Here is a 23,889-nt window from a genome sequence, read left to right as displayed (position 1 = left end):
AACTGGAGCTGCTGGCACTTTCAGGCTCAGGGCAAAAAGGCAATTAACTCTACAGGATAAAGGCAGAACGCTTTCAGAGCAGATCCACTAAATGGAAGCACAGGGTTACTTACTCCAGGCTGGCAGCAGAAATTCCTAAGCCAATTCCTGCTGATATCTTGGTAAAGAAAACATAGGAAGAGTAGAAAATGGTTTCTTGTCCTTTTCCATGAGGATTCTGCAGGCGGAAGTTATCGACAACATCAGGCAGCATTGACCTAGAGATGAGCAAGATAAGATCAAAATTCAAGCCACAGTCTTTTCTCAAAGCTCAAACTTACTGAAAGAACCTCCCCCCTCCACTTTCTAAGATCTGATTGATGTAATAAGTGATGAAGACAAGAGAATCCACTTCAAAAAGTCCTACTGCTGGACAGGAGGGCAAAAATCTTTGTAAGAAATGCACGGCCACGTATTAGCATGTAGACAAACAGTAGAAAAATTATCAAACGCTTTCTGGGAGGTGACAGAATTTCTTAGATTGACTGTCATTCCAGCAGAAGTTGTGATATCAAAGAAAAACCCAACACCTTACCATTTCAAGGGACTCAATCTCTGAATAGTTTTATTCTGAAATAACTCTTGACAAGCTAATAAAATTTTCTGAAACCAACGGGCCTATTCTCTCTCTTCTTCAAAGAGATTGTGTTTGGTGATGGAAATCTGAATGAAAGCTGTACAAATGGCAACTGTGAGTTGACATTTTTTTTTCTCCAATATATGTCATGATTTACTGTTGGAAAAAAAGCTTCTGCCCCCCTGTGCAGAAACGTGTGTATAGTCTGACAGCTTATCTCACACTCTGTTTCTATGATCTCTTGGAGTTTTAGCGTTTTCAGGGAATTGTCCAAATGAGTAATACAAAACAGCTCTCAGCAACAGTCGTGCCTTTGGGTCAATTTGACCTGAACAATAATTATCCCCTCTGGAAAGGACATTTCCCATCCTGCTCAATCTTGAGCAATTTCTTCCCACATATTTTCAGTCCTCAAGAGCCACGTTGAAGTCTCAGTTTCTTTTACCCATACTCTTGTGGTATTTAATCCGTAACACAGGACTGCTCAAAAGGGTTTCAAAGCTTGACTTATATTTTCTCTGCTACCCTCTAACCTTTTGTCCCCCTCTACTCTGCCCTCGTGAAGCCCCCACTGCATCGAGGTCTCCACTCAGAGGGTGGTGAGGCACTGGCACAGGGAAGCTGTGGATGCCCCATTCCTGAAAGTGTTCAAGGCCAGGTTAGATGAGGCCCTGATCCAGTGGGAGATGTCCCTGCCCACGGCAGCAGGTTGTAAATAGATGATTTTTAAGGTCTCTTCCAAATCAAACCATTCTATGATTCCATCTATGATTCTATGATATGCCTCTTTGAGAGGCAAATTACATGCAGTACCCACTTACATATAGACATATACCCCTTCCCCACCTCAAATGCAAAATTCTCCTACCATGGCAACAGCAGAGATGCTGCAATGCTCAGACCAGAGACAAAGGCCACGAAGTATGCCAGGATCGGGTTTGGAATGGTCACTAGCATGACTGCAAAAGGAATCATCCACTGAGGAAGAAGAAAAAAAGTACACATAACTTACTTACAGTAAGCACTGAATATAATATCATATATTTAGTGATATATGAACTGTTCCTTTCAAAGTGTAAGATTGTGCAGTGAAATGATGGTTCACATGCACCAAAGCCTAATGCTTGAGTAGTTTGGTGAAATGATATTTCTAAAGAGCTCTGAGCCAACCTGGTTTTACCTGCCCATGAGAATCAGAGAAAATCAGGAGTAGCAATGTTACTGCCTTCTCTGCTAGCATTATTAGGGTTATAGCTGCACCAGTAAATGAAACAGTCCCAAGAGCCTATTTATCAGTCATGAAGCCAACTGGCAGACCCTGGCCACATTCAAACCGCTAAATTCTCCTAATCACTGAAGAAAGGGTGCCCATATGTTGTGGTTTAGCCCCAGCAGGCAGCTAAGCCCCATGCAGCTGCTCACTCACTCTGCCCAGGTGGAAATCAGAATCAGAAAGGTAACTGTGACAACTGATAGGCTGAGATGAAAGCATTCCCTAGGTAAAGCAAAAGCCACATGTGCAAGCAAAGTGAAGCAAAACCAGGAATTCACTGGCTACTTCCCATCAGCAGGCAGGTGCTCAGCCACTTCAAGGAGAGCAGGGCTCACCATGTGTAACATTTTCTTGGAAGGACAAACACCATCGCTCCAAAAATCTCCCTTCCTCCTTCTTTCCTGCTTTTATTGCTGAGCATGATACCATGTGATGTGGGACATCCCTTTGGGCAGCCTGGGCCAGCTGTCCTGGCTGTGTTCCCTCCCAGCTCCTGGTGCATCCCCAGCCCCTCGCTGGCAGGGCAGCAAGAGGACCTGAAGGGTCCTTGGCTGTGTGTGAGCACAGCTTTGCAACACTGGTGCGGCATCGCCACTATTTTTATCACAAATCTAAATTAATTCTGTCCCAGCCAAAACCATGACACCATAGAAATGATTTTTGTGAAAAGCCCCTTAAATGATCTAGTTCCCAAACTGTGCCCAGATACTTCCTAATCTGTTTGTGCTGGCATTTTCCTGACTATTTAGTAATAGAGATGACCGAATGCCAGTTACAACTCAGGTAACTACACTGTGTTTCAAGGGAAAGAAAAGAGGTTCAGTGGTTAATTTAACCTGCAAATAACCTGTTTCAGAGATCAAATTAAGTCTTGAATGAAAAGGGTTTGCTTATGTCTTCATATCCAATGACTACTTTGAAGCAGTCTGGGTACTTGGCAGTACCTAAAGCCAGGAAGGCGGCGTGGTTTGCTTCACTCCACACAGCCAGACACACTCAGGACGTTGCACAAGTCACTGAGACTCCCCTCGAAACTAAACTAATTTGGGCTGCTCAGGATGTGTTTTCTGGCAGTACTTAAAACCACCAGATTTCTTCCACTTGAGGCAACGGGCTTACAGGCTTGAAAATCCACTATTTCAAATGCTGATTGAATGCACACAGCCCAGCTGTCCCATATCCATCACATGCTCCATCTCCCACGCCTGTGAACCATGGGCATGGCACACGTAGGATCCAGGACCAGAGGCTTATCTACAGGGCTTTTTAATGATGGGGGATTAGTTTAACATTAAGTGTTTCAATCCTCTATAGTCGCAGTTGGGGAGCTGAGGGTATGAGAAGAGCTTTCACGGCGAGTGATTCCCCTAAGCACTGCTATTTACAGTTCGGTATGATAAGTGATTCTGGGAGTCCTGGAGTCTAATCCATTATGTTTATGTTTTAAATGCATTTCCCATCTAAAGCATTTTCTCCTAACCTAAGGAGGCAGAAAATAACCTTTCCTGACTGCGAGTTCCCAGCACAGACAGATAATCCTTGCATTAGCCCGGTGTTGTGGCAAAATCATTATTTCACCACAAGAGAGCACTCCAGCAATACGAGTTTTTATGTTGCCTGTGTGCAGTTTTATGACAGGCTTACGCTCCACATGGGGCCCCCACTCAGAAACCAAAGCACTTAAACAAAATTCGAGATCGATAATAATAATCATGGTAATTGTAATTTTCTACTGAAAGAGAAGCACGACCCACAAGACTAGGTTGCAATGCCCCAGAGTTTCACTCCGGCGATGGTAGTGCAATCATGGGGGCAGTGTTCCTGCTGCAATAAACAGCTAATGAGTCTCACTCCTTCCTGCTTGTAAAGCAAAAAAAAAAAAGCTCTGCTATTGGCACCCTGCTCCCTTGTCACGGGGCTGCTGCACTGAGAGTCATAAACAATAGCCCGCAGTTGTCATCTCTTTTTCTTCCATTCACGTTTATGGAAGAGGAACCTTCTGGGATGGGAAAGGTGTTGCTGAGCTGTGCAGCAGCTCATTATGAAGGGCAGATTTAGGAAAATGTGCAGCCAGAATGTGAGCAGAAAGGGAGATAGGAAAGTGGTAAAAGGGTCCACACAAGGGCACACCTCCCTGCCAAGCAGTGCTGAGAGATGGCAATCAGACAGTGGGGTACGGGTTGTGAGATGAACAGATTGGGGAAATTTGGGGATTTTTAAAAATTTTTTTACTAAGTTCTCCTAAACCCACATGGATACAGAGGACCCAAAATGCCAGTGAGACCCCCTTCTTAAGGAACTTTGCTGCCTCCCTGAGGCCCTGGTTAAAGATGTTAGAAGAAAACTTCCTAGCCTGGTATGGACCTCAGATTATTATCTATTATTACTTTTTCATCTAGGCAGTGATGAAGTTGCAAATGAGAAGCCCAAGGGCAATCAAAAGAGGCTTCGGGGCTTTGGGACTACTGTTTAAGGGATCAGGAGCACAGGTAATGTTTTCCTGTATCCTGCCAGCTGCAGGGAGTGATATTGTAAGAAATGGACAGATCCAGCTTATCTGGCTCCAAGGCTGATGTCACTAGCTGAATTTTGGCTGTTTTTTTCTTTTTTATTTGACCGTGGGGTTGGTCTAGGCAACACCAGGCCTGCTGGTGCCTGATGGGATACGCTTCTCTCAAAAGGGGAAAAGGATTTTTGCTCAAGAGTTAGCAGGGCTGATTGAAAGAGCTTTAAACTGGATTTGAAGGGAGAAAGGAATAAAATCAGGCTCATTTATTTTTCAACTGTCTTGGGAATCTGGAGAGGTCCCAGGTGACTGGAAGCTGGCAAATGTTGTCCCAGTTTTTGAGAAAGGCAAGAAAAGAAGGCCCTGGTAATTACAGGCCTGTCAGTCTCATTTCAGTGCATGGTAAAATTATGAAGAAGATTTTTCTGGGAGTTACTGCAAAACACCTGAAAGGCAATGCCACCATTGTCATTGCCAACAGAGGTCCACAATGGGAAAGTCCTGCTTAATTAACTTAATTTCCTTTTATGACAGTTACCCATCTAGCTGACCAAATGGAGCCAGCTGACGCACCCATGCTGTCTCCAAGAATCTTTAGAATCTCCAAGAATCTTTAATACTCAAACACGAGAGAGAGAGGTTCCATTTTTCAGACACGTTGCCCAAACCACAAATCAATAGTTGCCACATTTACAATTTCTAATGACGATTATACCTCCAGTCACTGAGAGACTTACTGATTTTAAGTTCAGTGTTTGCCCCATGAGGACAGAGCAGACAATCTAAGTGTACCAAAGCCTATGGAAGCAGAAGCAAGTAAACTGCAGGGCATAATTTCTACCCTGTGCATCAACCTGACCATGGGAAGGATCCTGCTTGGGTATGGCCCTATACTTCCAGGGAATCTAGGCTTTGAACTTCCAGTCAGTGTAGATACTTAGCACGTAGCTGATTGATCATCTCTTGGGGCGAATTAACTGAAAGGGAGAAATACCAGTGGAAGGAAGCCAGGATTCTTGTAACCTATCGACCTACCCTGCTCTCTACACAGTGAGGTTTCCTCAGCATAGAAATGCTTTTACAGGAAAGTGAATCTGGAGCAGTTCTATTTATTCATTTTTCTCCAGAAAACTTTATTTCACATTACCTCTTCACCCTGAAAGCTGAGCAGAATTTTAGAGAAAAACTTGTTTCTCTCCTGCCTTCTTCCCTTCCAGATGAACACACCTGAGTGACAAACATCACAGCCTGGGATGATGTGGTTTGTTTCACAGTGAGAGAGAAGAGGTTAGTTGTACAGATCACACAAGGTGGTAGTATGGGAAGCCCCTGTGATGCATTGCCAGACACAAAGTCAGACAGTGAGCACACAGGAAGCATTCACAGTCCCTTGGGAAATGTCTATAAGGTGAAATAGAGAGGTGGCTTTTTTTCAGTCCAACTCCTGCTTAGACCATAATGCAGTCAAGGAACTCAACTGTAAAATTAAGTTAAACTATGTTTACAGAGGTGCTGACAGGCTCTCCAGTCATGTTAAACTGAATTTACAGAGCCAAGCTGGTTGAAGAAAGCATAGCCAAATAGGCAGAGGAAGAGATTTCCTAAGGAGGTAATCTGCATTTCCTGGTCCACTCAATGGTCCTATGCTGCTTTTGGCAATTCTCTTTTCTCCAGTGGTAAAAAGAAATGAGGATGGGACTTAGATTCCAGATGTCTGCTTCAAAACACATAACAGTTCAGCTTATTTGGAATATGGGTTTTAAAGTTACTTCTGATTCTTTGGAAGTCATTCCAACACATGGATTGTAATTGCAAAGAATGATAACTATGATATCTATTCAGTTATGTTCAACAATAACTATTGTTGATAACTATTCAGTTATGTTCAACAACTGTCTCCAGATCTAAACTCTTCAGCTTTGTTCAGACTTTGACATATAACTTCAGCCTGGATTTTCCAAGTCCCCATGCTTTGTTGTACACAAGGCAGACAATTTCCTTCTTTCCTCTTTCACAAGTAATTGAAGGTAAACAGGGGAAAATGGGGAGGAACAGGCCTATACAATGATTCACTGAGGATGATGACAGAAAATTGCTGCTGTCTGCACTAAGTGAGGGACTTAAAATAATCCATCAGAGGCAAGGGCAGACTCCCTGAGCTGGCTTTGTAGAGCTGTGTCAAAGTTAAAGTAGGCTTTTTTTTCCCAGGCAGGTCAGGCAATTTCTTTTACTTCAGTAATAACTGTCCCTCTCCATCCAAGGGACGTGGGCACCCCTCTCTCCTTAGGTTTCTAGAGTAGGATGTGGAACAGACTCCTGTTTCCTCCTCTGTGACTGAATTAAAAATGCAGTCAGCTTAGCATCATACATAAAGACAAAACTAGTCTTGTAAAACAGATAACTTGTCAACCTGAGACAACACAGATCTGAATTTATAAAACATCATTCAGGCTCATTTCTGAGAGCGGTGTAATGCAAATCTTGGGCAAATTCTTAGCAACAGCAAAAAAAAGGCTGAGATATCCCTTCAGCATTGACCCATTTCTCAAAAGTTTCTCTTGAAAGCTTGGAATCCGTCTGAAATTTGGTGTAACAATTATAAAACAAACTAAAACTGAGTGAGTTTCTTGTAGCTTGAGGTTATAAGCACTAGAAATAGTTCTTGAAGTGGCTCCAATTGTCACAGTAAGTGAGCACAAGCAGATTTCTTTTCTCTAAGGGTTTGCTTACCGAAATCCCACATGCTGCACACTTCTTGCCAAATCGCTGCAGAAACTTCTGCCAGAAGGGAATGCTCACAGCTGCTGATACCTACAATTAACAAAAAAGCAAATCTGTGTTGTGCTTACTATCACTGTCTTCGTACACAGGCTGTAGAGTTCACAGATATCTTTCTGTCTAGTGCATGAGGGTCTGCAAGGCAAATGAACATGCAGATTACTGTTTCTCCTTATCCCTCTCCAAGGGATTTGTCTGATTCATTATGATGTTACAAATGAAAACTACCCATGAGAGGCTTTTCCATAATCAAATATCAGCAGACAATAACTTAAGCTTTCCTTTTCGTGTTGTAAGCCACATCAGTTAAAGCTATACAGTCATTAGAGTCCAAGCTTATTGCAAATAGTCAAACTTTGTGCCAATGCCTTTTGCCTCGTGCTCTGAAACTGAGACATGATAATTTTATTAAGCTCTACCCCGCCGTACAGGAAGAAAACTGAAGCACAAGATACACTTATCTTAAGGCATACTTAAAGTACATATTTCACCCTACATGTTTATTCTCAGGAACAACCTCTAAGGGAGGTAGTCACTTATAATCAACATTACCATACCATACATGTATGTTATAACACTCACCTGATAGCAATTAACAACTATAGGCAACATAGTACTAATGCACTAAAATATTTCTACTAACAACAGTCTTACAACTGATTTACATTCAAATGTCAATTCACTGTTGCAGCTATATTACACTTTTCGCTGACTTTGCTTCCCCTTCTTGGTGTCCATTACTTGCAGAGCCTTAAGATACCCAACAGTTAGCTATTTCTCTCTAGCATTTTGGTTTTATTACTGGAAAAGATCTGTCTTATAATGTAGGAAAGGAAGAATCAAAAAGAATCATCAAAAGGATATCAAAAAAGGATAGATCCTATCAAATTCTGATATCAAGTCCTACCAGTTTTGATATCTTATCAAAACAGGATAGAAAGGCTTGGAGGCTGGAACCAAGAAGTGGAAATGAAATTGCCCTAAAGTGGTTCCACAAAATCTCTGTACCACATTGGTCAGAAATCATGCAACACCTTCCTTGAAAAAGGCTGTTGCAGTGTTCTATGTGGTAGACGTAGATTCCACAGAATATTCAAAATATGCAGTAGAAAGACATCCCAGTAACTATGCAACAATAAACTGTTGACTTGTGCTAAAAAGACTTTGGTCAGAAGGATGAAGACTGCAGTTTTCTACTAATCCTACTTGTAATTGTAAAGTAAACCATACACTACAGCAGCAGTGTGTAACCGAGTTATAGATATCACCTAAACATAGCAGAATTCTACCTCTGCATGTCAAGAAAAAGGGTTCTGTAAAGAAATCTTTTTATCACACTGTCAATTGCTCTAGAGAAGAATCTTCATGTCTTGTCTCTAGATAGTTTAAATATTTATCCTTGAGAGTTACCTGGCCCAGAATGCTCATGCGTATGAATGCTCAAAGGTTGTTTAATTCTCTGCTTATCAGACTGGGGAAGGGGAAAGAGGAGCTAAAATTCCAGACCTCATTCCTGTCTGCATCTTTTGTATTTCATAGGAGCAGAAAGTGACTCACAGATAAAATCAACAAGGAATGAATTAAAAGCTTAAAAATTACAGTAGGAACTGTCAGCTTTATTCCAAACACACAATACAAACGATGGTATAGCACTTTAACAGCTCTATCTAGACACAAAACTCTTCTTGCCTTCTGTTATTTTGAGCTAAAACAAGTGAGATTGAGCTAATAAATAAAAATACAGGAGAGAAGTACAACTCACCAAGATGGTCACCACCAAATACTGGAAGTGATTGCGAAGATCGGCTGCATGAGTACAGAACAGGACAAAGTTGCTCTGCTCCAGCTGTTGAATTGAAGATATTTGGTGACCACCAAAAGAAGGAAAAGGAGAAAAAGACAAAAAAAATCACGCTCCATGCTAGCGAAACATAGTTGGAGACTAATTTCTTAAACAAGGATATGGGAGCCTTGCTTTCCCTCATTTGCAACAACATGAAGAAGGAGTAACTCTCCTGCTATCCCTGGACTAACATGCCAGAAATACCAGGACAAGCAAGAGGAAAACCATGCTCCTAACAGGGAAAAAAAAAAAAAAAAAAAAACAACACAGGAACTGCCTTATGAGAGCATTCTGCCTAAGGACTCTATTCCCCATGTTGCAATTGCCTTGTGTCATGGTTACAGACACAGCTGCAGACTTCTGCAAGAAATTGCCCTTCCTTTTCCATAGCTATGCCATAAATCTTTCCCCACAAGTTCTGATTCCCTAACAAGTCACTCTTCAACTTCTTGTGTTAAAGCAGCTAACTCTGAGCTCTGCATACAACCTTGGCTAATGAGCATAGCTTTGGGTTAGATATTTTGGTAAATTCTAGTGCTCATTGGATGGGAGGATCAGGCCACATTACATTATAATGGCAGGTGAAGCTGCAGCAACCACACTTTTGCAGAACTCATGAGGTTCTGAACACCAAAATATAGTTCAGGCACAGCCCAGACAGTTCTGTAGTAGAATGACAGAGGAGGATTTGATACTGATGCCACAGCAGCACGATCAACTCTTGCTTCTTTGTGTGCTTGTAGATTATCAGAAGCTAATCATCTGCATATAAATTAGGCCAAAAGTTATATCCCTTCTCCATTGCACCAAAGCCTTCCCTAGCTTGTGGCCCAGTTTCCTCTGCCTTTGTTTCAGATGTGGAATATCACACTCCAGGATTATGGCCAATGCATCTTTACCTGCCCATTCTTTTGCTCATCAGTAATCTGTTCATGGGGGAACACCCTAAGTCAGTGTTCCCCACCCTCAGAATTAATAATAGCAGGGTTTGCACATGCTGACTGAACTGGAGCAATGCAAATTCCAGCTTCTGCCTCCCCTTATACCTTCCCTTTAGTCTGTACAACAAGAAAAATAAAGAGGTATGGGGTGACAGAAGATCTTTTCTTCTTTGGGTGTAGTCAGCAAGTGGTTAGCTATAAGCAACCAGATTTGTGTTGTACCTTTACTGACTGAATGGATGCTGGAAGGATCTGGACCACAAGGGACTCTCGTCATTCTTCTCCCTGTCTCTGTGGTTGCTCTTGGTGCCTGCAACTACCAGATTGCAAAAATGCTTCTCCTCTTGTTTTTCATGCTTGGGCCTTCCAGAAAGGACTGGCAGAAGCAGTAGAGGACAACCTTACTAACTGTGCCCAAATCCACACCAACGGGAACTTCAGTGCTTCTTTGGCAACCAGGTTTTTCAAGCAGTCTTTCCAAGAAACTTTCTAATTCACCACGACTACTGGTGAATACAGCACTGGTCTCTCACATGCCCAGATCTTGTCCTCTGTCCTAATATTTACTGTGACCAGTGGCTCATGTGACTAAGAGACTGTTGACAAAAACATGGATATTTTCAAAATAAAGCCAATTCAACTGATATGTACATAGCAACAGATTCACATCAAAGCCATGCATTTTTTAGTTGAATATAGCTTACAAATCAAGCTTTAAAATACCTTGAACTATGGGAAGTAAGATTGCTTACTGAGTGGCTCTAAGTTCTTTCTACAGCTTCTCTTTATGGGAGGACATATCATTTTGTGAGAGCCACGTACAGCCGCAGGTCCCGATTTGAAAATTAGCTCTGTCCAGCTCTGTAATAGCTAAGACCACCTGCCTCTGAACATCTTCTCACTCTGACCTAATGCCTTCCATCACAGAATACTCCATCAGAACTGGTTCAGCCACTGTCTGAGAACAGTCACCTATGCAAAAGAAAGGGGCCGTGGTTTAAAGCAGCACACACTATAGAGAAGAACAGAGAGAAGAGCAAAAACATTCTCTAAGCAACTAACGCCACAGGAGACTGTAGATGGATAGCATATAATAGCCCAATCTGGGTCACTGGGACTAGTTCCTTACCTTTTATGAAAAAAAAAAAAAAAAGGAAAAAAAAAAGAAACATCTTTAAATGGTCAGGTCTTTGGTTTTCCTTCTCACTTGAATGAACTATCTCCAGCTGCACAGGACCCCAGGCACCAAAAAAGGTTGTGGTTCCCTACTGATTTGTAGAGGAAGGCACCACCCCCTTGATCACCACCTCCAGTCACAAGCCAAAGGTTATATGCATTGGAGCTGCCTCAAACCTACCATGCTGGGACTGGAAAGAGGCCAACACACAGCCACAGAGTCTGAAGTTACCTGAACTGCTGTTGAGATGAGAAGAAATGAAGCTGTAAGCTTCAGATATGGACCATGCTTCATGGTGAGCTTGAGCCCCTTGCAAAAAGGAATCGCTCTGTCTGAATTCAAGGCATAAGGATCTAAGAGGAATAGAATACATAAAATAACAATATTTTCCAGAGACAACCATGAAATCATTATTAATAAATTTAAGCATATTTAGATGTATCTTACCATCTTTTTCCTTTACTCCAAAAAAAAGAATGGTAAGTCCCAGAAGATACACACCAAATATAACCCCTGCTGCAATCATATAAACTTCTGCCTTTGAAGAGAAAAAAAGATATATTTGAAATCATGACAGGAGAATGACAAGTCATTATGAAAAATTCAGTATCTTTCTGGTGAGTCATCTGCAAATGAAGAAATGCCCATCTAAACGGAGCCAACTGTCTGTCTTCTACCCCTCTGAAAAATGTTCACTTCTGCAATTCATTTATAAACAACACCTACTTAAGGATAAATCCAGGACACATGGGTATATATTTCTTGGGGGGAAAAAAGAAGCTGTGAACAAAAGGGCTACTGTGTTGGCAACCAGAACATTTCAAAAATTTGCTTATGTTGAGACTAGCTGTAGACACACACAGTCATCTGTCAAAAACATGCAGCATCCATAGAACGATTCTGATATATTTTTTTTCAGATCCAGTCAATCTAGCTACACAGATTCCAACCTCTATTTTCATTCTGTGTGGAAAAGGATTCAGTGCTGATGCACACATAACTACTACACTTGCTGCATTTATACATAACAATATTAAAATCTTACTTTAGGCTTTAATTAATTTTAAAAAACATTCTTTCATACCGATATTTTGAGAATATCGCTTGCATGGTTGTTTTCCCAGTTAGCTAATGAAATGCTCAACAAATTCAGAAATCTTTGCTTTCTATTAGCCAGATGAACAAACCCTCCGAGGATACCTCCCACACAATCAATTCATATTTATTGCTTCTAACTTTGATTACTGCGACTCTTGAATAAAGCTTTAAAATTTTATTTTGCTTTAGCGTTCTGTGTTTTTTTTTTTTACTGTGTTATGAAAGATAAAATAAGTGCTGGTGATACAGCTTTGTGACACAATGATTACTTGATAGGAAAATTGAATTCTGAATGATCAGTTAGATGTTGCAAATGACAGGATTATAAATCTAGAAATGAAGTGGCAAATAGGCATGCAATTACAAGAATGTACTCCCAAATATAAAGTCACTTAGTGTAGATGCAAAGGTAGACAGATGCACCACTTAAGTGGTTCAATTGATGATCTTCAAGTGTTCATTTAGACAATCTCCAAGTTGACAACTTTTATTAAGATACTTACATTTCAGAAAGGGATGTGGTAAAATAAAGAATAGTCCTGTACTCCTTTATTTGGGATATTTTGGATACAGAATTATAAACTTAGTCACAGAGTACATCTGTACTACTAGTTATGGCTTGTATAGATTGCGGAAGTGTAGATACCTGAATTCACTTAAATGAGGTGTAATTTCAGCCAAGACAGAAGGGCTAAACTAAAAAAAAAAAAAAAAGGAGAGGAGGGAGCTTCACTACGAATTTTATATTTCATGTCTATTCATTTGTTAATTTTCTTGAAGCAACTGAATTAAATGTTTTCTTTGACAGGTCTTAGTTAAGTGTAATTTGAACTCGATTCACCCAAACTATTAAAGATATTCATGGTAGACCAAATAAGATTCTCTGACCTTACACAAAACTTGTTAGCCCACGTACAAACCGTATCAATGCCAATTCTTGATTTGCAGTAGGGAAGATACACTCTCCTAAGCTGTGTGTTTCACATGGAAGTTCTAAACAGAAACAATTTCAGGAGAGCTTAGACGCAAAATAATACTTTCTTCCACTTTGCTTCTTTAATAATCAGCAAAGTAATCTCAGTAATTCACAAGCTCTGCCTTTAAACAGGGTGTGCTCTTGAGCAACTAAGAATCAGTCTTTGTGATGAAAGGGGTCAGGATCATACTCCTGAACGCTTCTAAGAGGAAACATCAAGATTCAACCTCTTCTAAATATTTTTCTTTTTTTTTAAGACTAAGGTTGTTGGAGGTACTTCAGGTTCATAGCCCTTAATCAACTTATAACTGAATGTCCATCACTCATACAACTGAGATTCAAGATTCAACATCTCCTGTTGATTATCTGGTTGGGTGCAGATTCTGTTGTGCACCATGAGAACAAAAAGGTAAACGCGCTGTCACGCGATGCAAAGCAGCTCCCCCAGGTGCTTGAAGGCCATGCATGCTCACATAAGGCAACCAAATTGATGCCGGGTCATGTGCACGGCAAAAAATTGTGGTCTTCATTAAACAGGATAGTAGGGAGTGAGGTAGGTTGCCAGAGCTGTTCATTCACACCTCTACCCTTGGCAGAGGGCTCTTTGGGAAAAAGGGTAGGAGGGAATAAGGAGTGAACAGAACCTTGCCCATGGAAAACAGTTGGACACCATAATCCAGACCATTCTCAACCATGGGATACTATTCACTTAAAAAAACTGGGAAGACGACACAGAGGGAGAAGAGAAAAAAGTAAAAAAAAAAAAAAAAAAAAAGTAAATAAACAGGAAAAGTTTACCAAAATAAATAAATGCCTGAATGTAAATAAGGAAGCGAAATGAGGAAAACAAAAGAAATAAGCAAATATCCAAACTTGTTTTTAACATATGAATAAATTAGTTTGCAAAAGTGTACTTTAGGATAGTGTGAAAGCTGTAAGAATGTTAAAAGGATATAACAAACAACAGATTTATCAGTAAAGGTAATATCTTTAATTAAAACAACCCATACAGCTGGGGGAAAAAATAAGAAGACAAGATTCCAGTCACAGTTCCCCTTCTTCAGATACAAAAAAGAAACAGATCTAAAACATGCTTGTTTGTCTAAAAGCTTCTGCATTGTTTCCCAGTGTTAGTAGCTAGTTTAATGAAAAAATGTTACTTCCGTTAAAAAAAACACTGGCTAGTTCAGGCTATTTTTCTGATTATTTTTTTTTAAAGTAAAAAACCTGCTTGATACGCAACTCATTGTGAAGTTTCTTCATTTATCTCCCTGCTACCTCAACAAGCACAGGAAAGCACGTGGTTAGGAAGAAAATAAATCAAAATCATCTATTTTTTCCTTGGAAGCCAATTAGGAGATTTGAAAGTGGAAGTCGGTGATTATGACATAAAGCAGATTCAGAAAAGGAATCTGCTGTGCAATGAAATTCAGCTTGCACTACAACTCTTCAAGCTACTCTCCACAATTCACAGAGCTGTAATAGCACAGTGATTTCCTACAGCAATCCATTGTCCACTAGAAGCTAAAAAGGAAGAAAGGATAATGTTCTGTGTCTTGTTAAAAAATACACTAGAAGTTACCTAATGAGCAGCTTCAAAAACACTTTAATCAGCTACAAAATGGCACAGCCACTTAGAGAATCAGCCCAGCTCTCCCCAGGCAGTTTCCCAGCTCAGGTGTCTGAGAAGACTTACAAAGGCCTGTGCCAACAAAAGAGATGAGGCAGCAGAGAGGCAGAGAATAGCACCTGGGACAGGGGGATGCATGGCTCGGTCACCTTCCTGGACTGCCTGTGCTGGTGCCAGGGTATGCTAATTCAAAGGGTATGTGAAATCATGCCTTTAGCTTGGGATTTTACAGCTGCTGAAGAGTGGGAATGGAATAGTAGCTATTCAACCCTTACACGCAGACCACTGGCTACAGATAGGTACATCCTGATCTGCACTGTGCAACTGAAATTAGACTTAGGTCAAAGAAACCTTCATAGGGAATTTTTTATAGAAGTGAGTATATGCACTGGCAGAAATGCATGAAAATATAAAAAGTGAGAGTGACTCTAGCAAATGGTAATATGGAACCAACAAACTGCTGGTTTCACAAGTGACAGAAAAAATACTAGTTAGGCATTTGCTTGATTCAGGGCCTGTTTCAAGACCACTGGAAACAATGAAGATGGTCAAACTCTGTCACAAAGATTTGGATCAGGTTTTAGGATTACCTCTTATACATAAAACTTCCTCTATTTCTCCAAAAATGGAGAACTGAAGCATTAAAAAATTAAATTACTTGTGCATTACAGAGCTGCATTACAGGAAAAGTCTGCCTCAGAAAAAGCAACAAGTGTGGACCTCAAGGTTCATGCCACATGTTAACCACTAAGCCCTGTTCCTACTTACTGCCTGATACCAACCATTTACCATCAACAGTGCTTTATACTTTCACAAGGATACAGATTCCAAGTAGGACTTAGTTTCTTGCATGTAACAGCCATTAATTTTTGCAGAAGATCCCTACTGATACCTGCTTTGAGAAGCAATGTTGCTGAACTGAAAGATTCTGCCCTAGCCTCCTTTACTTCCTTACTAAGCTTCTATTTTACACTGCAGATCAGCCTCTAGTGAAAACAAAGTGTGGCCATACACCTTCTGGATACTTTACAGTTCAGCATCTTCAGCAAAGCTCCTCAGTATAATTCTTCTGCCACACTTAGAAGTGGTTGTAAAGACAACAGAGATGAACCCTTGTTGTGAAGAAGGCAGTTGTCTCAGCTCCAGCATTGCTGTTTTCAAGGAAGTCATGTTCAAGCTCATCTGGCTGGGTGATGTGATACCACAGGAAGAACATGCCCCTCTAGGGCCAGGTTGGATGGGGCTTTGAGCAACCTGGTCTAGTGGAAGATGCCCCTGCCCATGGCAGAGAGGTTGGAATGAGGTGATACTTAAGGTCCCTCCTAACCCAAACCATTCTCTGATTCTGTGGTTTTCTCCCAAAGAGATCTTCCTGTGCTCCCACAGACACTTACTTGATGGGACAGGGAGTCCGAGGGCTCAGGGTAGCTGGGACTGTCATGCCAGGAGTCGTTAGGGCTGGTTGTGTTTAGGGGGGGATTTGTGGTGCAGTTATGAGAGTGATGAGCACTGGCCACAATTTGCCCCTGAAGTGCAGCTCCAATCAAGGTCCCAAGAACTTCCATGGTCATTCCTGGAGAAGGAAGCACAAAGGAGCATTCAGGATGAGAACCTGATCCCTCCACTGTTCACACGCCTGCTCATTTATCTCACTGAAGAACAACCTCATCAAAGCAATTCAATTTTATTTTATGTGGATTAAGCAGAAGAAGCAATACCAAGAACAGCTGAACTGGAAGGTCAGTAATAGAATAGTCTCAGGGAAAGAGTTTTGCCACTGGATTTCTGATCAGCTTTTAGACGCCTCCATGGAAGAGCCTCTTTTATGCAGGCTTCATGATAAATATGGCTGGGATTAACAGACATAAGGGAACACAGAAACTTTTCATCCTGAGGACAAGAGCTAAATTACAGTTTAAATACTGAATGCCACTTTTCCAAAGCACAGCTAGGAGCCATAACATCAAACTTTTCACTTCATGTTTGACAGTAACTTTGTTAAACATTTTGGAAGCCACTTATCTGCTCAGACCTCGGTCCTCCAACTGTAAAATGAAACAGGGCTTACCTTGGGTTTATGTTGGAACTAATCCAGCTGTAAAGCTCTTGACAACAGCAGATGCTGTTCTTAAGACTGCCTAAGGCTGTAGTCAGGCAGAACTAGGCACCTCAGCCTCAGAGCGTGGTTTAGATCACTAACAAATCCACTTCAGCACCATCAGAACAACGGAGCACCTAAAAACCAACTAGTCTCCATTTTGGAAAGCAAAACACATGTATCCAGATCGTGCTCCATGCACACAAAATCAGTCAAAGTAGTTGTTACAACCCAGCTGTAGGTGACTGTTGAATAAATTGGGTTTTGACCCTTCTCATTCAGAGGGATTTCAAGCCTACCACTCCTATTTCCACGCAATATGGCCATACCCAGCATCCCCAGTGCAGGGAGATAAATTGAGTTCCTGTCCTAGCTCCAGGTACTACTTAAGCATTTTGCATAAAGAGTAATTAGATTGAATATGTGAACAGATTAGGAACAAGGACCAAGACTTACTACTTCTGAGAGAGTATTCTTCTCATTGACCTAAGCACTAGGGCTCCTGCTACCAAAAGGGTTAACCACCATGCTTCAGACAGTGCAGTAACAAAAGCTGTAAGCAGCTATGGGAGATCAGGGAAGGAAAACGCAAGACAGGCACCCAGGAGACTTGGATCATGTAAATCATTGCCAGTATGTTCCCACACAGAGAATGTTTCTGAATGGAAGACCTGAGGCTTCGTGTTACATAAATTTAAACCAAAAGGTAAAATAATAATAATAATAATAATAAAGGTTCTTCCTCAAACTTAATATCTAATCTTCCCAGCACTGATTCAGCTCAGTCCATCCAAACAAAAGTGGCTGATGGTGGAAATCCTAACTTCAAACTGATGTGAACTGTCCTGCCACAATCCAGTCTCTGATGCATCTTGCAGAGCTTCCAAACTGTTCAATGCCCAGCACAAAAGAAGTAATACCTGAGTCACACCTTTCATTCAAAACACCACCTACACCTTTATAACCTTTACCTAAGACATCACATCAGCATTTTACCAAGCGCTTGCATACAATAAAACTCAAAAACATTATAATAGGCAACAGAAACACAACTATTATGAAACCTCTTATTTTCTAAGAAGTTCCAGGAGCTGAGAAACAGGCAGATTTTCAAAGTCTTTGGGTGCTCAGAATTGACAATGTTACTTTCCACTGTAGCAAAGAAAGCAGATCTCTTGGAAAAAAAGATTGTATTTGGAGTTGGTTCTATTTTGCCCAGATATAAGTAGTATTTATCTGAAAACAACTTCGGAATCCAGCATTTCTGTCATGCATTTACAGTAAGGAACAGGAGAAAACATATGATAAACAGTTCTGCTTCTCTCCAGTAGAGGGGAGTGGATCCTCTGACCCCAACCTTTTGTTTTTCAAAACACACTTCATATTACGCTGCTGTGTGTCTCTAAGCAATTGAAGAAATGCCTGAACAACTAACTGCATCTGAGAAAGTCTATCAACGAGAATTCTCTATGACACCCAAAGAGAAGTAAGGGAAGAGTGTTTAAGTAAGGCTTTGCTAAAAATAAATAAATAAAAATAAAATATATATATATCACAATCATAACCGTTACAAGAAAACTAATCTCCAAACAAATATTATTTCAAAATAGACAAAAATACTAGCGCCTGAACAGTCGAAATTATGGCTAATTGCACCACCCTAAATTATCTCAGTAGAAGAGCTGTATACAGAAAAGTTAAACACTTTTCTGAATGGTAAAATGACACTATAAATGTACTACACCTCTTAGCTGTGGAGTTCAAGAGCATTTATAAGCAAGAGTTTCACATAACTGTGAAATTATTGGACTAGCAGAAAGGAAAGCACATTTATTTGGACCACAGCCTCTAAAGACATAAAACCAGACAACAGAAAACACTAGGTATGTGGGTTTGGTTAGAATTTCAGCCAGATGACTCAAGATACTGTCACTGCCAAAGAATAGAACACAACTGGAATCTGCTGCTGTTTAGCTCTGTGACTGCTAGCCCAGGATTTCTCTTGACATAGCTGATGATAATGCAAATTACAACCAATCCATGTGGCTGAGAAGGGGTTGGGTTGCTCAGGGGATATTAGATCTAGAATTTCTGATGTGATATTTTAGCACTTCTGGCCATATTGTTGTGCCTCTGTGGTCCAGTTTTCTGTATACTCAACAAGTATGTTGAGGGTTAGAAGAACTAGTGGAAAAGAAAAGGGTTCTTGCTGTGAAGAGAAAAAAGATGCAAAAACAACAAGAAGTTATAAACTACTCCAAAGCAACACCAAAGGACACGTTAAGACAGAGAAAAATCTTTCATGTGACGTTTGAGCACTCTTTTCTTTAATGCTGGTGGACATGAGAGACAGCAGCTACACAATAAAGAAGGCATGTGAACAGAGCTGAGGAGAGAAGGAAGCAAGGAACTGTTCTTACATGCATTTTATGAGCTATACAGGAATTCTTGAAAAAGATTTTCATTGCACTTTTTGGTTTTAACAATTTGCATCAAAGCAAAATCTTTGTCTGGTTTTGGAGTAAAGAGATAAAGAGCCTGAGATCTGGTCTGTAAGCTGTCATTCTTTTAACTAATACAGTCAGAATGCTAGTTATATAACAACAAAATCTTTCTGCTAGCTACCTGCAATGTCTTAGATTTAAAAAGACACAGACATAACAAAAAGAGAGGTTTTAATTGGTGTGCATGTGCACACACACACAAAAAGAAAATCCAAACTAAAAGAAAAAAAAAAGCTCAAAATTACCTTCAAACTTTTTTAATGGAATGTAAAATGAGATCAGCACTTTGTGCGTTCCCCTAAAAATCATCTTTAAATGAAATAATTATTCTGTATTCAGGCTCTGGGTAATTTTTATTTTTCTCCTGGCTAGCAATAAACTGAAAAGAGTTTATAGCTAATTTGACAATTTGAGACAATAAAACATTAATATCTCCCAGTTAGCTAGAGAAATTGAAGCATCTACAGGACAAAATACTTCTCATCAGATATTAAAAATCTCATGTAGATGTCCAATTTAGGGACACAAAACATTAGGAACTTCCTATAGCTAGAGAATGATTTTAAATAAAAGCCAGCCCCAGTCCACGTGAGAAAGCCCACATCACACTCACGGTACGCAGTTGCAGAATCTCGCTCCTTCTGGTCTGTGCTGAGAAACATGGTGAGAGCAGTATATGGCACCTGGAATAGCTATGCAAAGAAAGAACATCATTCAGGAAGTTTCAAGGTAGATGATGTATTTCTCTGATATCCACAAAGATAGTTTAATGTAACATTAGAAGTCATTTATTAAGAACATTGCATCTTTTAGCAGAAAGACCTGGCTTTTCTTTCGGTTTTATAAAGCGCATAAGAGGAAAAAAAATCTGTTTCATAACACAAACAATAAATAATAAATTGCCAAGAGGCTCGACCTTAATGCTATGTTCATTCAGCTTCCTTGGGAAAAAGTCCTTTAAAACCAGGCTATAAAGCATCTAGTTTTCTTTGCACTAGGAGGCTATCATGTTTCGAGCTTGAGCTAACTAGCAGGAAGCAAAGCCATAATACAACAATATAATTTTCCACCTTATTCAAGCCAGAAGACTGCATACATCCCCCAAATATTTCAATATTTGTTTCAGTACATAATTCTTTAACTCTCTGGGAACCACTTTTTCAAAATATGACCTAGTGAAGTTCAATGAGCCAGGTTTCACCCTGCTGTATTGCACTGCAGCTGCCTCATTTCCAGTCCTGATCTGCTGTGAGATACTGCTTCGTTCTGGAGATACCTTCTTTCACCTTGATACTGGCTACAAGGCAGAACTGGGTGACACAGCCCCTGCACGTACAGTTATGGAATGTCTGAGAAGTTCCTTGGGATCCACTGAAATAATAGTTCCTACAATATGGTTGCTAAATACTGCAAGTCGTGCAATATGGCGCAAAAATTCATGTGTTCAAACTCTTTTATCCAGACATAAATATCTTGATGACTATTATCAATACAATTTCAGCTCTGGGCTTTTCCTTGCCTTCCACCTTCAGTCAAAGCACCCAGAACTAGAGCCACAAAGCCATCTGGTCTCCTAATCTGCCCCTGAAAGCAGAAGTTGTGAGAAGTTAGATGTCTAACAGGAATGCGGGAATCTAAATATCTCTGTGGATCTATTCAAGAATGAGTTAAGTATCCAAGACACCTCATTAATTCCCCAAAAGGATGAGATGGTTTATGACGCTGTCTTTCCCCAGATGTGCACCAATGGCTTTCAGCGCAAGTATTCTACCCTTTTGTGTGTTCAGATCCTTTGGCGCTAAGTCACCTGCCTTAGCCTCAACTACCAGAGAAAGTTCCTGGAGGTTATCTGGCTGAATTAGCAAGTCATTTGCCAGAAAATGACTGGACAGAAACCATGAACCAGCAGAGTTTGATAAAGAGACATCTGCCGATCCCTTAAAACTTGCTAGAAGTTGAAATATAATGTAAAGATTTGGTAAACCTCAGTTTATTAAATTGGAATGCAATAACAGAAAAAAAAACAGGCCACTGCTGAGACATGATGTGTGACTACTTACTGTGGTCAGTGCTTGGAAAAGGCAGTAGAAAATCAGGTACCACACAACTCTTCCTGATACAAAAGGAGGCAGGTACCACATGAGCAAATAGGACACTGCTGTGAAGGGTGTACATGCCAGCATCCTGCAAAGAGAATTAGCACATGCCAATGATCTCAGCATAAGGCTAGCAAAGCACGTTAAGTTTTCCTCCTCATACTCAGTATCACACAATTCGTTTTATGTGCAGTTTTCCTAAATGCAATCATGATGTGATTTTAAGCATTACATATCTGCATGCATTAAATGCACAAATTAATAAGAAATTTGTGTACTTCCATAAAATGTAATAAAACAGTAAATCTGAAGGAAAAAATCTATACTTACATTAATAACCTACTCAGAACTGACACAGTTGCCTTGCACTTGTACTGTAATAGCATAACTATATTGCTACTTCTTAGTACATCCCTAGACTACATCTTTTTTAGAAAGAATCACTGAAAACTAAGCCCTGTTGTCACATGTCATAACATACTTCAGCTTCTCCACTGCTACTTCAAACAAATGCAAACATGTTGATATAAACACTGAAAACAGCACAAAAGGTAATGGGCAGCTCACTGCAAGACTTCCTATGGTCTGTATCTACTCTGGTATATAATTATTTGCTCCATTTTACTCAACAATAAAATTCTTCATCACCCCAAACACAAAAGGATCATCATCCATTGGGGAAGGTGGCTTAAAAACAGAACTACAGAAACTTAAATTCCAGATGTTGCCATGTACCAGCAATTAATTACACTTGGTCTAAAAATGATTTCAGGCAAACAACGCTCCAAACTCTGTGATATGGAAGAAGTGATCAGATGCTATCATTTCGTGAAAGTCTGAGCTGCAGCAGCAGCAGAGCTCTGCCACGTTCTTGTAAATCAGACGTTAAACAATGCAATTAGATGACCAAGATCACAATAAAAAATATCCAAACACGTAAAAGAGAAAACAGATTAATCCCTTCACAACAGCACTACTGACATTGGGGGTCAGCTGATTATTTTGCAATCATGAACCGAAAACGTGGCATACAAAAGAGTAATGTGGGTAAATAGTTCAGTAAAACAATGACTTTCCCACACTGCTCTGGGGGATGGACAGCGTCACTGGGAGCTAAACATTTGCAAGGAAAGTGCCAGGTTCTGGTATTCTCTGTCTCTCCAGTTTCCAGGCCATCAGCAATGGAAAACACAAAGAAGGGCAAAATCCTCACCCATGTCAGGGAATCTACCTTCTTCTACAAAAGTGTGAGCTTTTCCAGGCTGGTGTCCAGACAGAGGCACCAAAATGAAATGTTTTATGGTCATATTTTTGTGCAACTTCTCAGCAGTAACTCTCTTAGTTGCATTATTCCCTCCTCTTTCCACATTTTCCCTCCTTCATTAATTTCAGTGAGTTTTCAGAGCCTTCCTGAACTTGCTGATTTTCTACTATTAACTCCTTTCACAAAATATTTGACCAGATTTGTGTATTTTAAGTCAGTGTCTGCTTACTTCTTTTAAAGGCATTACATAAAATACACCAGTAATGGCTGATGACTTCCTACTATATTATGTACAGTATTAAGCCATACTTAAACTTTTGCCCTCCTTACTAATGTTTGTGCTTTGTGGACAAACTCTTCTGACAGAGCCAATTCCATTGCTTCACTCTGGATACTCAGGCAATCAAAATAATTTCAAAGTAATAACGTATCTTTAAACTAACAGAAGATACATTTTTTCCTTGCATAAAAATGATCTGAGCACCAAAGCACAGGAACAAAATTCCTATGAAAAGATACCATTACCAAAAGAAAAAAGAAAAAAAAAAAAAACAAAATCCTTCTGGAAAGAAAGCAGCTGGTTGATGAGTGCATATTGAAGGATGCACTTCATGTAGAAGATTCTTCCTCTAAGAAGTGCAACTTGTACACTCATTGGTTTACAGCACAAAGGGCTGCTAAGTTCACACTTCTGCTATAATGGAAGTTATCCTAATATTGATCTAATATCAACACTAAATGTGCTTATTTGCAGTATTTTCAAGAAAGTAAAAAAATGCATCGAATACATCTATTGGCATTTGTTATCAAAATATCATCTGTCAGATATGAGCAGCTCACAATTTTCTGTAGCTCTAAAACCACATGCCAGCAATAGAACCACCAGCTAAAAAAATTGGCTTGTTTTCCTTGACATTTCAACAACTTCACTGCATGTTTACACTTAGATTTTAGCTGTGAATTGAATTTGGGGATTATATTAATTCAGAATTCATAATTAATTCAAAATACCTGGCAATACATCCTTACAATGCATGAGATAGAGCAGTGATTAAAGACTCCCTATTTCACAAACTACTTAGTCTCCCC

General features: G+C 40.1%; 1 protein-coding gene across 1 annotated transcript in view; it reads right to left on the bottom strand.

The window, feature by feature from the left end:
• The window catches only part of MFSD2B (MFSD2 lysolipid transporter B, sphingolipid), a 41,537-nt gene that overhangs the window by 4,785 nt on the left and 12,863 nt on the right, over positions 1-23,889 (bottom strand). The window contains exons 4-12 of the mRNA XM_068678739.1: positions 21,501-21,624; positions 20,054-20,132; positions 16,233-16,411; positions 11,582-11,672; positions 11,366-11,487; positions 8,936-9,019; positions 7,126-7,206; positions 1,485-1,594; positions 114-257 (exon numbers count right to left, since the gene is read on the bottom strand). Coding sequence (XP_068534840.1) covers positions 114-257; positions 1,485-1,594; positions 7,126-7,206; positions 8,936-9,019; positions 11,366-11,487; positions 11,582-11,672; positions 16,233-16,411; positions 20,054-20,132; positions 21,501-21,624 — 1,014 coding nt within the window. The remainder of the gene's footprint in view (positions 1-113; positions 258-1,484; positions 1,595-7,125; positions 7,207-8,935; positions 9,020-11,365; positions 11,488-11,581; positions 11,673-16,232; positions 16,412-20,053; positions 20,133-21,500; positions 21,625-23,889) is intronic.

The sequence above is a fragment of the Anas acuta genome, chromosome 3 (assembly GCF_963932015.1).
Source record: "Anas acuta chromosome 3, bAnaAcu1.1, whole genome shotgun sequence".
Lineage (NCBI taxonomy): Eukaryota > Metazoa > Chordata > Aves > Anseriformes > Anatidae > Anas > Anas acuta.
The sequence above is the reverse complement of the archived record's forward strand: the minus strand, read 5'-3'. Positions and strand labels throughout refer to the sequence as shown.